This window comes from Hemitrygon akajei, chromosome 16, assembly GCF_048418815.1.
Source record: "Hemitrygon akajei chromosome 16, sHemAka1.3, whole genome shotgun sequence".
In the NCBI taxonomy this organism is placed as follows: Eukaryota; Metazoa; Chordata; class Chondrichthyes; order Myliobatiformes; family Dasyatidae; genus Hemitrygon; species Hemitrygon akajei.
Genome location: NC_133139.1, coordinates 27,699,411 through 27,714,136, shown reverse-complemented (window position 1 = coordinate 27,714,136; position 14,726 = coordinate 27,699,411). Strand labels below are relative to the sequence as shown.

The following is a 14,726-nucleotide window of genomic DNA, read 5'->3' as shown; positions in this document are numbered from 1 at the left end:
TACCAGATCACCAATTCTTCTCATTACCTCAGTGTTCAAAGATCTATTGAATTCAGCCTTGAATGTGCTCAGTGACTGAAAGTCATGGTGGTAAATTTTAAAGACTTAGAGTCCTTAGTGTAGGGATTTCTCCTTGTGTCAGACCTAAATGTATCCCGAGTGTGCCCCTGTCCAGCCTGATCAGTGAACCTCCATCCTCCCCATCAACCCCTGTCAAAATCATTTGACTCAGTGTCATCTCCCATGCTTTTCTAATGAACACAGGCCAAGCTAACTCAGTCCCTCTTCATTGTACAAGCCTTCATCCCAGGATCCAGAGGGCTTATAGTGCTCTGATTTCAAGGGAAGGGTCTCCTTGAAGTGAAAGTGCATTAGGTATTGCAAATGAAGTTTTCCTGAAGCCTCTGTAATCTCAGCAAGACTTTCTTCCTTACCCTGGCCCTTTACTAATATCTGAGAAGGTAAATGATCTGTTAACCTTTATTTGCTCTAATTCTCTGATTATCTTTTACTTTTCATAAACCAATGTCTTCAGATTCCTCTTCTCTAGCACATGCTGAGAAATTGGACCCATTTGTTTTCTATTATGTTCAATTTGTTTTATGTTTTAAAATGATCATGAGCATTCCCTTTGGAAATCCACCCCTACAAGAAATTGGAACTCCTGATATTCGACTGGTGTCCTTTGTGATTGCAATGATGTCATTAGCATTTACGATACCCATTTCTGGGCCAATTAGATAAATTAGTATGCTAATGTACAATTCCCAACCTTTGTCTATAACTCCAGCACACACGGAGTAAGCTCGACCAGTCGGCATGGTGATGGGAGTTAAAGGATCACCTTGGGAAACCAATGGCCTACTATTTGCATCTGCCAACTTGACTTTTTATTTCTTTGCAAATTTCACACACAGTTGCTGGCTCTCACAGTGGTTATTGCACCTGTAGGCAGCAGATATGCACGTGCAATTTCTGCACACCTACGACTGTGAACCCAGTGCTAGCTGGGATGAGGTTAGGTACCTCTGTCTTGACAGACGCAGATGCAATGTGCAAGTGCTGCCTCCTACCCTGTAAACCTTCTATGATCCAGGGAGATGAGTTGGTGTCTGGCAATGGTTGGAGCCAACCATAGCCCAGCTCTTGTCCAACTGTGGATGTCGTGACAAGGCAAGAGCTTAGATGTCCAGGCAAGGAATAGTTTACAGATAATGTACAGTCAATCAAGAGAAGAAAAGTCCCCGAGAACATAGCTTCCTGTTATATATCATAGGACTAGAGCCATTTGGTATATTGAGACAAGATTAGGATGCACATGGTCCTGAAGTATTATTGGCCTTTAACACATAGATTCTATTGGCTATTAACACCTGTATCATTGTAGCGTGATTGGCAATTGAGTATGTAAATAAGGAATTTGAATATTCACAAGGTTACCAGTTGGTCATTATGTGTATTAAATTAGTCAATTCGTGTAAGAAAATGTAATTTCTTTGTTCAAACATCAGAACAGTTTGGTGACAGGGACCAGGCTGTTCTCTTTGTGAACAAGCAAATAAAGTGTGACTGGGAATGAGTGAAAGTTTTCAGAATTAATCCATGATGACACGATGATCAAATGGTCTTGGGAGGCGGCTGGTGTTCTGCACGTACTGAGGGACCATGGTTCCCTGCCGCTCTATTTATTTATTGCAATACAATGCGGAGTAGGTCCTTCCGGCTGTTCGAGCCGCGCTTCCCAGCAACTTCCGATTTAATCCTTCCCAAACTGCAGGACCATTTACAATGACCAATAACCTACTAACCGGTAGGTCTTTGGACTGTGGGAGGAAACCGGAGGAAATCCACTCAGACACATATAAGCTCCATGCAGACAGCAGTGGGGATTGAACCCGGGTCACTGGTACTATAAAGCGTTGTGCTAACCACTACGCTACCCTGACACCATATCTCACCCCGCAGTTCTCTTCTTTCTTGGCTGTCCCTTGCGACTGAGGATGACTTGCTTCCATTTGGCTCTCAGGTGACGAATGAGGCCAGTACAAGATCCACAGACTCAGCCCCCAATGGGGCAGGAGGTAGCTGACTGTATGAGTGGGTAGTGTTTTATGGGGCAGCCCACTCCTTCCCTTACCTTCTGTGGTGAGTCATCGGCCAAAGACTCCTAGTTACAATTCCAAGGAGGCTTTCAACACGTTCTTGAGTCCACCTTTTCCTCTCTTTCCATGTGGATGAATGAGACAGCTCATTTCAGGCTGAAAACAAGACTGCTGTTGGCAATATTATGGCCACAGCAACGAGCAGCCACCAGAAGTTTCATAGTTTGCACTTCAATGTATGAAGTCACCCAAACAACTTTATGTTATTCTGATTTCATGATTTTGATGGAGTCCCCTGATTAGATATTAGCTCTAATTGCAGCATTGATTTATCATGCTAAATAAGGATGAAATCTAATTTCTAAGCAATTCTGTTTCCCCTGTTCTGCCTGCCAACTTAAATAAACTCACACACTTCCAATTACGCTTCTATTTGCACCTTCTTGCTTCATCTGTCAATGTCCTTTCCTAAGTATTCTCCTCGTAATTCACATTGCTGCCTGGTTTCACATCGGGGAACTTGGAAATATTTGCCGTCCTTTCAACCCATTTGGGAGTTGCTGAACATAAGGACTCTTTCTTGCACCATAAAAACTTGTATTTATGGAGAGCTCTTGAGATACTAAAATATCTCAGGGTGTTCTATTCCATTTTGTAACTTCAGAAATTAATTGGAAGAAAAAACACGGGAGCTAGGAGATGTGTTTCTACTTTGTTTTTACTTTAGAGAGGGGAGCACTTATGACGTGGTGACATAATAACATATGCCATTCACGTACTTTTACATATAACCCGTAATGAATTATATAACAACAAAGAATGCCCAAACAATATATTTACCAGAGTACTCAAATATTACTGAAATATTAAATACACAACACTTCTCCCTGTTTAGCTGTAAATTTCACTCGATATAGAATACATCTCAAGTTATATATACAGTATACTATATAATACAAACACTACACAGACATCTAAAGCATAATAAATTTTAAAGTCTCCCATTCAGGCCAAAAGATTTGATTGCTGTGGGGAGATATCTTACTCTTGTGGGATAACATCGATCCTGACAAGTTTTGGCGGGTGGGGATCACACTTCTTGGCAGGTGAGACTTGTGCCTGTGAAACAATCTCAGGTTCTGAGGCCTCCTCTGAGTTGGTTGTTGGAGTTGTCTCCAGAACTGCGGGAAATGGTTTTGATAACTCTGGACACCTTTCTTCTTTAACAGTTGACTTTGCTCTCCTCAACTGATTGATGTGTCATCTCTAGATGGCATTAATAATGTCGTGTCGATACCAGATGATATCAGAAGCAATCTCCACTCTGTAGGAGAGTGGTCCAGTTCTGTCCTTAATCTTTCCAGGTATCCGCTTTTGATCACTTCTGTCGTCCCTCACTAGGACTGCTTGTCCAGGAGGGACTTGAACCTTCTTGTTTGAGGAACCCTCAATTTGTCTAGGCTGCTTGACCCTCTGAGATTGGGTGTGAGGAGATACAAGTGTGAATGCAACGGATGACCCAGGAAAAGTCAAATATTACTGGTGAGTTGTTGGTTGTGGAGTGTGCTGCACTGCAATATGCAAAGAAGAAACTGGCGAGCTTCTGATTTAATGTTAGTGCTCTGGTTTCTGTTGATGTTACTCACAGTGTGTTCTTTAATTTCTGGACAAAGCTTTCCACCAAGCCAGTTGTAGCTGGGTGGTATGGTGCAGATGTAATGTGCTTATTCCAATCATTTTCAGAATGACTGAAACTGTTCCACAACAAACTGTGGTCCATTGTCACTGACTAGGTGTTCTGGAACACCAGTCCTTGTGAAGAGGCTTCTCAACACATCAGTAGTGTGCCACGCTGTAGTGGGGGCTTTTGGGAACACTTCTGGGCACTTTGTAGCTGCAACCACTACTACCAGGAAATTTGTCCAGCAAAATCCACATGAACCCTCTGCCAGGGGATCGCAGGGATGGAGAGGCACTGCTCTTGGCATCTTCTGGATGTGTTGGCATCCTGAATAGTGCACGGCAAGCTGCTCAGTCTGCTGACCAGGCCACCAGACAAAGCTTTGAGCCAACACTTTCATTTTGACCGTACCTAGATAACTGGTATCTCGCTCCTTTAACACCTTAATGCTCAGCTTGGATGATACACCAACTCTCAATCCCCACATAAGGCAACCTCTGTCAAAGACAAGTTCATCCTGGCACTGGGAAAAATGGGGGAACTGGGATTTCTGCAGCACATTCTAGCCACTGTGGATTTCCATGTAGACCCAAGACAGTGTGGGGTCTTTTCTAGTTTCCCTTTGGATCATCTCTGCCATAATAGGGAGACTTCTGATTTGCATTAGGGAGAATGTCCTCTTTTGTAAATTTTTCAAGGGTAAACGGGACAATCCATCAGCATTTTCAACATTAGTTGACCTCTTGAATTCGATCTTGTAATTGTGTCCTCCAAGAAACAGTCCATCTCTGTATTCATTCTGCAGTTAGTAGAATGCCTGTCTGTGGATTGAAAATGGGCACAAGTCATTGGTGCTCAGTAATGAGGGTAAACTCTCTTCCATACAAGTATTAGTTGAAGCATTTTACACCCCAAACCAGACTCAAATCCTCTCTGTCAATCTGTGCATAAGTTTTCTCTGCAGCAGCAAGGGTACGTGATGGGGTGTTCACTTCCGTCACGCATAACATGTGACATGACTGCACTTATGCCATAAGGCGAGTCGTCACAGGCAAACTTCACTGGACGATATGGATCATAATGTGTGAGTTCAGTGTCTGACGTCATCTTTCCCTTTGTCTTTAGGAAAGCCATCTCACACTGTTTTGTCCATTGCCATTTCTTCCTGATCTGTATTACTGACTACAAGGGGTGGAGTACAGTAGCCAGGTTTGGCAGAATCCTGTTATAGTAATTGACAAATCCTAAAAAGGACCGCAGCTGTGGCACGTCCTTTGGCCTTGGGTATCCACCAATGTATGAATCCTTGTGTGTCAATAGTGTGACCACACTAAGTGATGCTTCGTTTAAAAACATCAAACTTATTGTGCTGTACTCTGATCCCATAATCTTCCAATCGTTTGAGATTTTAGAGTTGTTCCTTGTCATCGTTACCAGTAACAATGATGACATCCAGGTAACAATGAGTGCCTGGGAAGCCTTGTAGCCGCTGGTCTATAGCTTCCTACCAGAGTGAAGGGGAAGATGCCACTCCAAAAATAGGCCTATTATAGCAATAACGCTGTTTGTGAGTGTTTATGGTGAGAAACACTTTGGACTCTTCTTCCTTCTCCATCTGTAGGTGTGCCTCGGCTAAATTCACTTTGCTGAAGTGTTTCCCTCCAAGAAGGTTTTTGTTGATATCCTCTATCCTGGGCAGAGGTTACTGGTCTACTTCCAGCACTGGGTTGATGGTGGCCTTAAAACCACCACAGATCCTGACAGACCCACTCTTCTTGGTTACTGAAACCACTAGCATTGCTGATGGGCTCCACTCAACTTTGGAAAGAATTCCTTCAATCTCCATGCAATCTAGTTCACTGGCTGCCTTATCAAGGATGGTATAAGGAAGCGGATAGGCTTTGTAACACTTGGGTGTGGCACTTTCATTTAACACTGCTTTACATTGGATCTGTTTGAGTTTTCCAATGCCATCCTTGAACACTGCTGTGGCATCATCCAGTACCTTTCTTAATTCGCTGTTGCAGGAGATGTGTCATGAAGATGGTGGATGGATCGCCAGTAAAGTTTTATCTGTCTCAGCCAATCATGGCCCCATAATGCTGGCCCTCCAGTTTTTACCACTTACATACCCAATAAGGCTTGTTGAGTGTTATATTTCACTGTTATGAATGTCATTTCCACAGGAGTTATCTTTTCCCCAGTATAACTTCCTAGTGGGATTTCTGCAGGCTTCAGTTCAGTATCTTTGAAATGGCATTCAAGCTCATTTTGTGGAATGACTGAAACAGCCAAGCCAGTGTCCAATCCCATTTTAATTAATTTGCCGTTCACTCCTGATGCAAGCAATGTTGCTTACCTCCTGTTAGTTTTCACATTCTAAATCTTAAGGCCACCCAGTCCTGAGTCACCCTCATCATTGTCAGATTTGTCATCAACAGAATGCAGATTTACCGTCCTTTTGAAACTGCAACTTAATTTTTTAAAAATCTTTTTCTCTTCCCCATGCAGTCCTTTTATTCTTGTCTGCCCAACATGCTCTTTGTATGTGTCCTACTTTGTTGCATTTTCTGCAAGTTTTGCCTTTAAACTTGCATTGGTCTGGTGTATGTGTGCCCCTGCCACTACAGTAACACAATTTGTTCAGCAGGCAGGTTTCTGTGTAGACGTTGCAATTTTATTCTTGCTCACTTTCATTTCTGACCACAACTCAATTACGTCTCTGGCTGATGTTTCCATTGATACAGTGATTTTAACTGCTCCTTTAAATGTTAGTTGTGCTTCACTTAGGAGCCATTTTTGAATACTTTCTGATAAATTTCACAAACTAAATGATCTCTCAGTGCACCAATAAGCCCATCACTGAATTGACAATGCTCAGACAATTTTTTCAGCTCAGCCATGTAACCTGAAATGGACTCCACTTCTTTTTGATTCTGCTTATGAAACCTGAAGCAATCAACAATAGTTTCAGTTCTAAATGTTCCTACATTATGTTCACAATATCCGCAAAGCTCATTTCAGCTAGTTTGGTTGCAGCAGTCTAACTTCCAAGCCAACTGTATGCTTTCCCACCTCAGTAACACTGGCACCCACTTTTCATTGGCTATTTCACTTGCTTCAAAATATTGCTCAATTTGTTCAGTATACATAATTCAGTTATCTGCCGTGCAATTGACACATCTATCTTTCTGACGTAGCTGGTCGTTTCTGCTTTTTAAATATTTATTATTATTATCCCCCATACTCACTGTTTATGATTCTGTGAACTTTGTCTATTTTCTGCCTTTTTTAAAAAAAGTTGAACATCTTTCTCCCCTTCTGAAGAAAAAATGTGCTCTTTTTTTTACTTGAATATTCACTACGTTTCAACAGGTAGGTAGTTGTATCCAGTTCGCTTTAAAACATATTTGTTGTCACTGTAGGTTTTGTAAACAGAAATTATTCAAAATGAAAACACAGAAGCTAGGAGATGCGTGTCTACTTTGTTGTTACTTTAGAGAGGCGTGCACTTATGAAGTGGTGGTGTAACAATAGTATGCCATTCATGTGCTTTTATGTATAACCCGTAATGAATTATGTAAGCAACAATATATAACAACAAACTATATATGCACAATATTACTGAGAATATTAAATACATGATATGTTCCTTGATTCTTGCTTTGGCTTTCTTACAGCCGCCAGAGATTGGGTTTTGCTTTAATATTGCTTTCTAAAGACAACACTGCCTCCACAATGTACCGGATGTTGTAGGTTGTCAGAATGTTGTGGGTTGCAAGTCCCACTCCAGAGGTTCAGAGGGACCCACTGAGTCATTTCCAGCATAATGCACAATATGCAAGTATATGATGCATGGTTGGCAGTCTTGTTTTTCCCTACCTCTTCCTTCCCATTAGTCCCATAATTAATAAAGATAGTACAAACTAAAGGATTTTAAAGCACAATTTATTTTTACTCACCCTCTGCCCCAGATTATACTCCTTGGGTTCTGCCCCAGTGATGTCCTGGTGATGCCAGGAAAAGGCTGAAGTATAGACAACCATTTCTGTCTCAGTAGGAGAGTCAATCAGATCATCAGGGCAATACTGCACCGTCCCCCCAACACACCTCTTTAAACCTTTCTTTGATCTTTAAGAAAAAGTTGAGAGTGTGATAGAGTGTCTGTCATTGCCTGGATGAATGCAGTTCCAATGAGTCTTAGTGAACTTGTGATCAAAAGGGGAGAGTGCCTGGCACAGAGTGCAGATATCAATCATCAGGGACAACATTTATTCACTAGTTCTATCATGAGCACCCTGTGCTCGGAGTTTCAGGAGGTCAACGTTTTAAATGAGGTTTCTGCATTGCCATAGGGCTATCTTAAGTAGGACTTGATTCAAGGCGCTAAGACAAGGCTTTTGACTTTCAAACTCTTTCTTTGCTCTTCCCGTAGGTGAACACTAGTGACTTCCATCGCCTGCATCATGCTGGATCCAAAAACAGCTTCAGCGAGAGCAACCCTTTCACCGAGATAGCCATGACTAGCTGCAAGTATAATGGAGGGGTGGTGAGACCCCTCAGTAGCCTTGGCACCTCGCACAGAAACCTCCATGATCTGGACTCGGAGACACAGCCTCTGCACACCAACTCCGGCTTGGAGGTGGTGGTCTCCAAACCCGACCAGAACAACATCTCCAACGACAGCTTGGTGAATGAAGGCAGGAAATCACCCAAGAAGTCCCAGAATATCGGGCATAAGCTAGGACACCGGAGAGCCCTGTTTGAGAAAAGGAAGCGGCTCAGTGATTACGCGCTGATATTTGGAATGTTTGGGATTGTTGTTATGGTGACAGAGACAGAGTTGTCATGGGGAGTTTACACTAAGGTAAGCCTAGATTTTCTTTTCCTCGGTGACATGGTGCCTAAAGGACTTCCTCCATTCTGAGGCTTTGGAGTAGGCCAAACTACTGAACAAAGCTGGCTCCCAAAACACATGGCCTTTGGACTGTGTTTAAAAGCTCAGACCCTAAACAGGCGTCATGTGCACTATTATGATGAGTTTTAATATATATGGTAATTGCTGGTAACGGAATGAAAAGAGTTGTTGCATTGTTGTGAAATACCCAACTGTTGAGGAGCATCCTTCAGGAGTGGAGTCTGCAAGTCAGTCAGAGTCTCAGCCAAAGTTATTGGTACTTATTGTCTTTAAAGGCAGGTAGCAATGGGTGATAAATTCCAGCTGTGACCACAATTCCCACATTCCCAAGAAATATCCTTACCCAGTCTTGTGACCCTCCCATCTGAAAGTTTGCAGTCAATACTGGCTTCTGCATTTACAATATCTGATGATGAACAGAAGGTCACTTCCAGATCTGAGGAAAAGTAAGACTAAAGAGAACAGCATCATAGTTTCAGATGAGAGTCATAAATGGAAGAGCCAGAGATGAATAAACGGTGTTTCAAGAGTGAGATTGATCGGTTTTTTTTTTATCAGGGGGAAGTGTTAAGTCCTTTCAAGCCATCACATATTTGGAGTTACAGAATAAATCAGCCATTGTCTCATTTGAACAGACTCAAGGGGCTGAATGGATGTTGTCTTTCTTCCAGAAATGTCTCTAGTTTCACCTCTAGGCTTCATATGCATTGGCTGAATTCCAACAGGATCTCCCGGGATCAAGCTTGAAAGAATTATTAATTTTATTTGTTTATGGGATGTGGGAGACTCTTAGTGATGATGACAAGGTTGTGTTGAACCATTTTGAACTGTTCTCATCCTTCTGCTGGAGGTAGTGTTGTTGGTGAGGGAACTCCAAGATTTAGTTCCAGGATAAAGGATATATTCCCCAAATCAGAATGGTAGGCGATTTGGAAGGGAAACTGAAGGTGGTGGTGTTCTCACATACCCACTGATCTTCCTAGTGGTAGAGGCACTTCCGGTTTAACCTACGGAGCAATACGGCTTGGACATAAACCCCTTGGTCCAACCTGACTATGCTGACCGTGCCAGTCTCATTTGCCTACGTTTGGTCCACATCCCTAATAATCCCCTCCTATCCTTGTAGTTATTCAAATGGCTTTTAAATGTTGTTATTGGACCTGTCTCAACCACTTCTGGCAACTCATTCCATAAATACACTACTTTAAATGAAAAAGATGCCCCTCCATTCCCTTCTAAATCTTTCACCTCTCACCCCTCTAGTTTATAGTTCTTCTTCCATGCAAAACAAAATCGTTTGGTTCACCTTGTAGGTAACTGTAAATTTAGTCAGCTCCATCTTGGGTGCTAGCCTACAAAGTACTCAGGACATCTTGAAGGAGCAGTGTCTTAGAAAGGCAGTTTCCATTGTTGTGGACCTGCAGCACCCAGGGCATGCCCTTTTCTCAATGTTACCATCAGGTAGGAGGTACAGAAGCCTGAAGGTACACAGTCCGCGATTCAGGAACAGCTTTTTCCCCTCTGCCATCCAATTCCTAAGTGGGCATTGAACCCGTGAACACTACCTCACTTTTTAAATATATATTATTTCTGTTTTTGCACAATTTTAATCTATTCAATATACATTTACTGTAATTGATTTATTTATTTTTACTTTTTTTTCTTCTATATTATATATTACATTGACCTGCTGCTGCTAAGGTAACAAATTTCACGACACATGCCGGTGATAATAAAACTGATTCTGATTTTGTGGCTGATGCATACCATGGTTTGCCGATGGTAGAGGAAAAAAAATATTCAGGGTGGTGGATCAAGGTAATACCGCCAGTAAGGTGGGAGGAGACAAAAGATAAACAGGGATTCACTTTGCCGATGACTCAGATTCATTCCTCCCACAAGGACATCAGGGCGAGGAGAGATTCTGGCTCAACTGCTCCTCACTCCCTCAACTCATGCATAAAGAAGCAGTCTCCAGACAAGGCATTAAACGACCCAGCATTTCAATGTCTTGCAGCATCCAAGGTGGGAAGTTTCCCATCACTGAATATGGCAAAGCCTCTTCTGAGTCATTAGTCCTAGTGGGCGTTCTCTACATATTTCTCACATGGTGTTTAGATGCCAGAGTGGGAGAAATTCTTCGTTGTTAAGCTTTAAATCCATGTATCCAAAGCTGTCTAGAGTAAACCATCCAACTTCCCCTTCAGTGGCTTTGTCCTGTAGCCTACTGAGAGGTGAGTTTGTAGTGCAGTGGGTGACGATTCCAAGGAATTTGAGAACCCCAGCAATTAATGGGACCAATTTCAGCAATTGAGATCGAAGGATCGAGGATGAAACGATAGAAGGACAGAAATAGATGGTTAAATGGAGGCAAGCCAGTTGCAGAGAGGGGGAAAGTGGGATGAAGTGAGAGAGAAATATTTAATAATCCCGTGGAAGAGTTACCCACCTCCAGGAATGGGATTGAGCCACTAAAACGTTTCCCTGTGTGGGCCAGTAACTTGAGTTTGTATCATTAGATTATAGAGTACCAGCCCCAACACCCACAGACAGTGTAAACCGACAAGTTCCTAGTTAGCAGCAGGGAGTTTGAAAATGAAATGCAGGTATGGAGCATTGCAAATTGAATGGGAGAGTCTGGAGATTCCCAGCTCACAGGATTTCCCTGCGAGATGCTGGCGTAGTTCATTCAAGTTCAAGTATATTGTCATAGGCATACATTCCCAAGCTATAAATGCCATCAAAATTGACCTCTTGCAGCAGCGTCAAAGTGACAAACCTAAGTTAAGATGATCTTAAATTAACATAAATTAAACATAACTTACATGACAGAGTAGACATGACATCAGTGCAAGCTGAGAAAGGGAACAAGGGAGAGTAGATGAAGGTGGGGGTATGATTTGAAAGGTTGGTTTGAGAACCCATGAAGTTACTTGTTGATAAGAATATAAGAAATAGGAGCAGGAGCCGGCCATCTGGCACATCGAGCCTGCTCAACGACTCAATAAGATCATGGCTGATCTGGCCATGGGCCTCCACCTACCTGCCTTTTCCCCATAATCCTTCATTCCCTTACCTATAAGAGGGAAAAAGTGCAGTGGATTGGGGAAGATGCTTGTGGGAGTGGAATGGTGTTGTAAACTCAGATTTTCAGAGAGCCACAGGTCATGCAGCTAATATCTTATAGAAGGGGTTTTCAACCATTTTTTAGTCATGGACCATTAAGCAAAGAGACTATGGACCTCAGGTTGGGAACCCTTGTTTTAAGAATGTACCTAGGAGAGCTGAAAATAAATGGGGATGCTGAGCAAGTTGCTTTCTTGCCCTGGTCAGCACTTTTTTCCCCACTGACGTTGGGGGGGGAAATATCATTCAAATATCAGAATGGGATTTTCAGTTTTGCATCACCTTGTGAAACTGATTTCTCACTGACTTGGAGTGATACTGATGCATGTCAGGCATGGGTGGGCTTCTTGTTTCCAGGTTCAGAGGCCTCCAGACACTTCATCAGAAAAGTTTGTAGAGTAATACATTACTGAGGCAGGTCCCTTGACCTAACAGGTCCACACCAACCACAGCATCTTTCCTGGTCGTCCCATTTACCTGCATTCAGCCCATAACCCTCCATGAACATCCTCTCCATGTATCAATCCAAATGCCTCTCAACTGTTCATAAAACTGAACCTTTGCTCATTTAGGCTAACCAACTCAGCGGAGTTCCCTTAATGTCCTTGCTGATATTGACAACCCATCATCATCACCAGAATAGTTTAGTCATCATTGTGTAGGGAGCTCACTGGTTGCTATGCTTCCTACACTTCAGTGCATGCAAAACTCTTTGAGACATCTTGTGGTGGCAGTTGCGGCAGAAATACAAATCCGTCTTTTACGAGACTGGAAATGCTGCAGAAACTCATTGCACAGTCAGTGTCCATTCGAATTCAATTATAGATAGTGTCCGTGATTTTTCAGCTGCCAAATTGTACTGCACTAATTTTGTGAGTTAAAATTGTGACAAGTCTGAAGGAGCTCTGTCTTGTTCTATAGCAAAGGCGCAGGGGGCCGTTCAGGCCTTTAGGCCTGTCTCTTTAACAAATTTATACTCAGTGCTTTAGCTCCATCACTCTGTCTTGGTACAAACTTCTTACTACCCTTACCCAGCAATCTTGGAAGCTCCAGTTGACTCTCTGAAGTTCCAGATTTCCATCTTTGCCGTGAACAAGAGCTTACTGATCTCTACCCTGATGGCTAGCATTGAATTCATTACATCCTCTTGCCCTGGTCTCTCCCAGCAGACAGAGTGGTTTCTCTCTCTCTCCCTGCTGACCTATCAACTCATTTAATTATCTCATCCACCGTCACGAGATCACACTTAACCTGAAAAATAATAAATCTGAATTGATGGAACCCAGGCCCCACAAGTTAATTCTTTTCACCCTGATGTCCTTCAGTCTTCAAAGCTGCAATTGTCTCCCAGACTCAGCAGCGTGTGAGGGAAGTATCTCTGAATATCCACTACCACTTAATTCCTAATTTAACTCCTAAGAACACTTGATGAATGGCTGTCATTCCTGTTGTGAATCTTGAGATTCCTCTTAATCCACTCTCTGTTCCATGGTCCCAGCCGTCTAATCTTTATAGTGTAATGTTAGTAAAATGATTTCTTGGATTCCCATAAAATATCACCAATTGACCTCGCCTTGTTTCAAACTCCTCCATGGATTCACTACTAATTCTGTAGGCTCCTCCACAGGCCCACGTGACTTAGCAATCACACTAAATTCCAACCCAAGCAAAATGCTGGAAAAACTCAGCAAGCCAGGCAGCGTCTATGCGGGTGAGTAAGTCAATGTTTTGAGCTGAGACCCTTCACCAGTACTGGAAAGGAAGGGGGAAGAAGCCAGAATGAGAAGGTGCGGGAGGGGAAGGAGTACAAGCTGCACGTGATAGGTGAAACCAGGCAAGGCGGGGGTGGGTGGGGGAGGAAGAATGAAGTAAGAAGCTGGGAAGTGATAGGTGGACGAGGTAAAGAGCTGAAGAAGGAATCTGACGGGAGAAGACAGTGGACCATTGAAGAATGAGAAAGAGGAAGGGCATCAGAGTGAGGAGATGGACAGGGGAGGAGAAGGGATTGAGTGCGAAAATATTCCAACCTCAGATGAGGATTCACACCGAGAGGCCATGATTCCTCCAGCAATCCACTCCAGGAATCCCCAAAACCTGATGCTAACCTTTTGATTAGATTCGATTAAATCCCTGGATTTAATCTCACTGCTGTTGCCAGCCAGCCTTTCAGCAACGAGCTTTGGAATTCTCTTTCTTATTCCTTCCACCTCCATCGATTCGATCACTTAGAACTCTCCTTAAAACCAATCTGTTTCACCCAGTTTTCAGTCATACATCTTCATACCTCCCCACAAAGCTGAGCTCATTCGATAACAACCATGTGAAGGATAGACAGTTGCTTTGCACCATTAATGCTACAGAAAGTTACTGCTGTTGTAACACTGTGTGGGCGGCTTCAACCAAAATGTTCAACTATGGTATGCATACAAATATAAAAATATGTGAATTAGGACCAGCCAATTTGGCCATTTAATAAAATAATAGATAATCTGATTAAGACTTCAACTGGGCATTTCCATCTACCACCACCTCTTCACTTATCATGTATCTATCTACCTCTGCCTTAGAATTTGCTACCCTATATTTTTAGGAAAATAGTTCCAAATAGGTGACTCATCTTTCACATACACATACAGTTAGAGTATGTGGCACAGTGGAGTAGTGGTTAGGGTAACCCTTTACAGCGTCAGATTCATTCAGAGGCCGGTTCATTGGCTATATTTAAGAGGAAGTTAGGTATGGCCCTTGTGGCTAAAGGGATCAGGGGTATGGAGAGAAAGCAGGTACAGGGTTCTGAGTTGGATGATCAGCCATGATCATACTGAATGGCGGTGCAGGCTCGAAGGGCCGAAGGGCCTACTCCTGCACCTATTTTCCATGTTTCGATGTAAGACTGGGG

General features: G+C 42.7%; 1 protein-coding gene across 3 annotated transcripts in view; it reads left to right on the top strand.

Moving 5' to 3' along the window:
* LOC140739888 (small conductance calcium-activated potassium channel protein 2-like) overlaps positions 1-14,726 on the top strand; it is a 117,006-nt gene that overhangs the window by 24,030 nt on the left and 78,250 nt on the right. For 2 of the 3 annotated variants that reach the window (XM_073068525.1, XM_073068523.1), the window contains exon 2: positions 8,219-8,650. In XM_073068525.1, the coding sequence (XP_072924626.1) occupies positions 8,303-8,650 (348 nt within the window). In that variant the 5' untranslated portion in view covers positions 8,219-8,302. Of the gene's footprint in view, positions 1-8,218; positions 8,651-14,726 lie in introns of those variants that run through there. The other variant, XM_073068526.1, reaches the window with a different exon arrangement.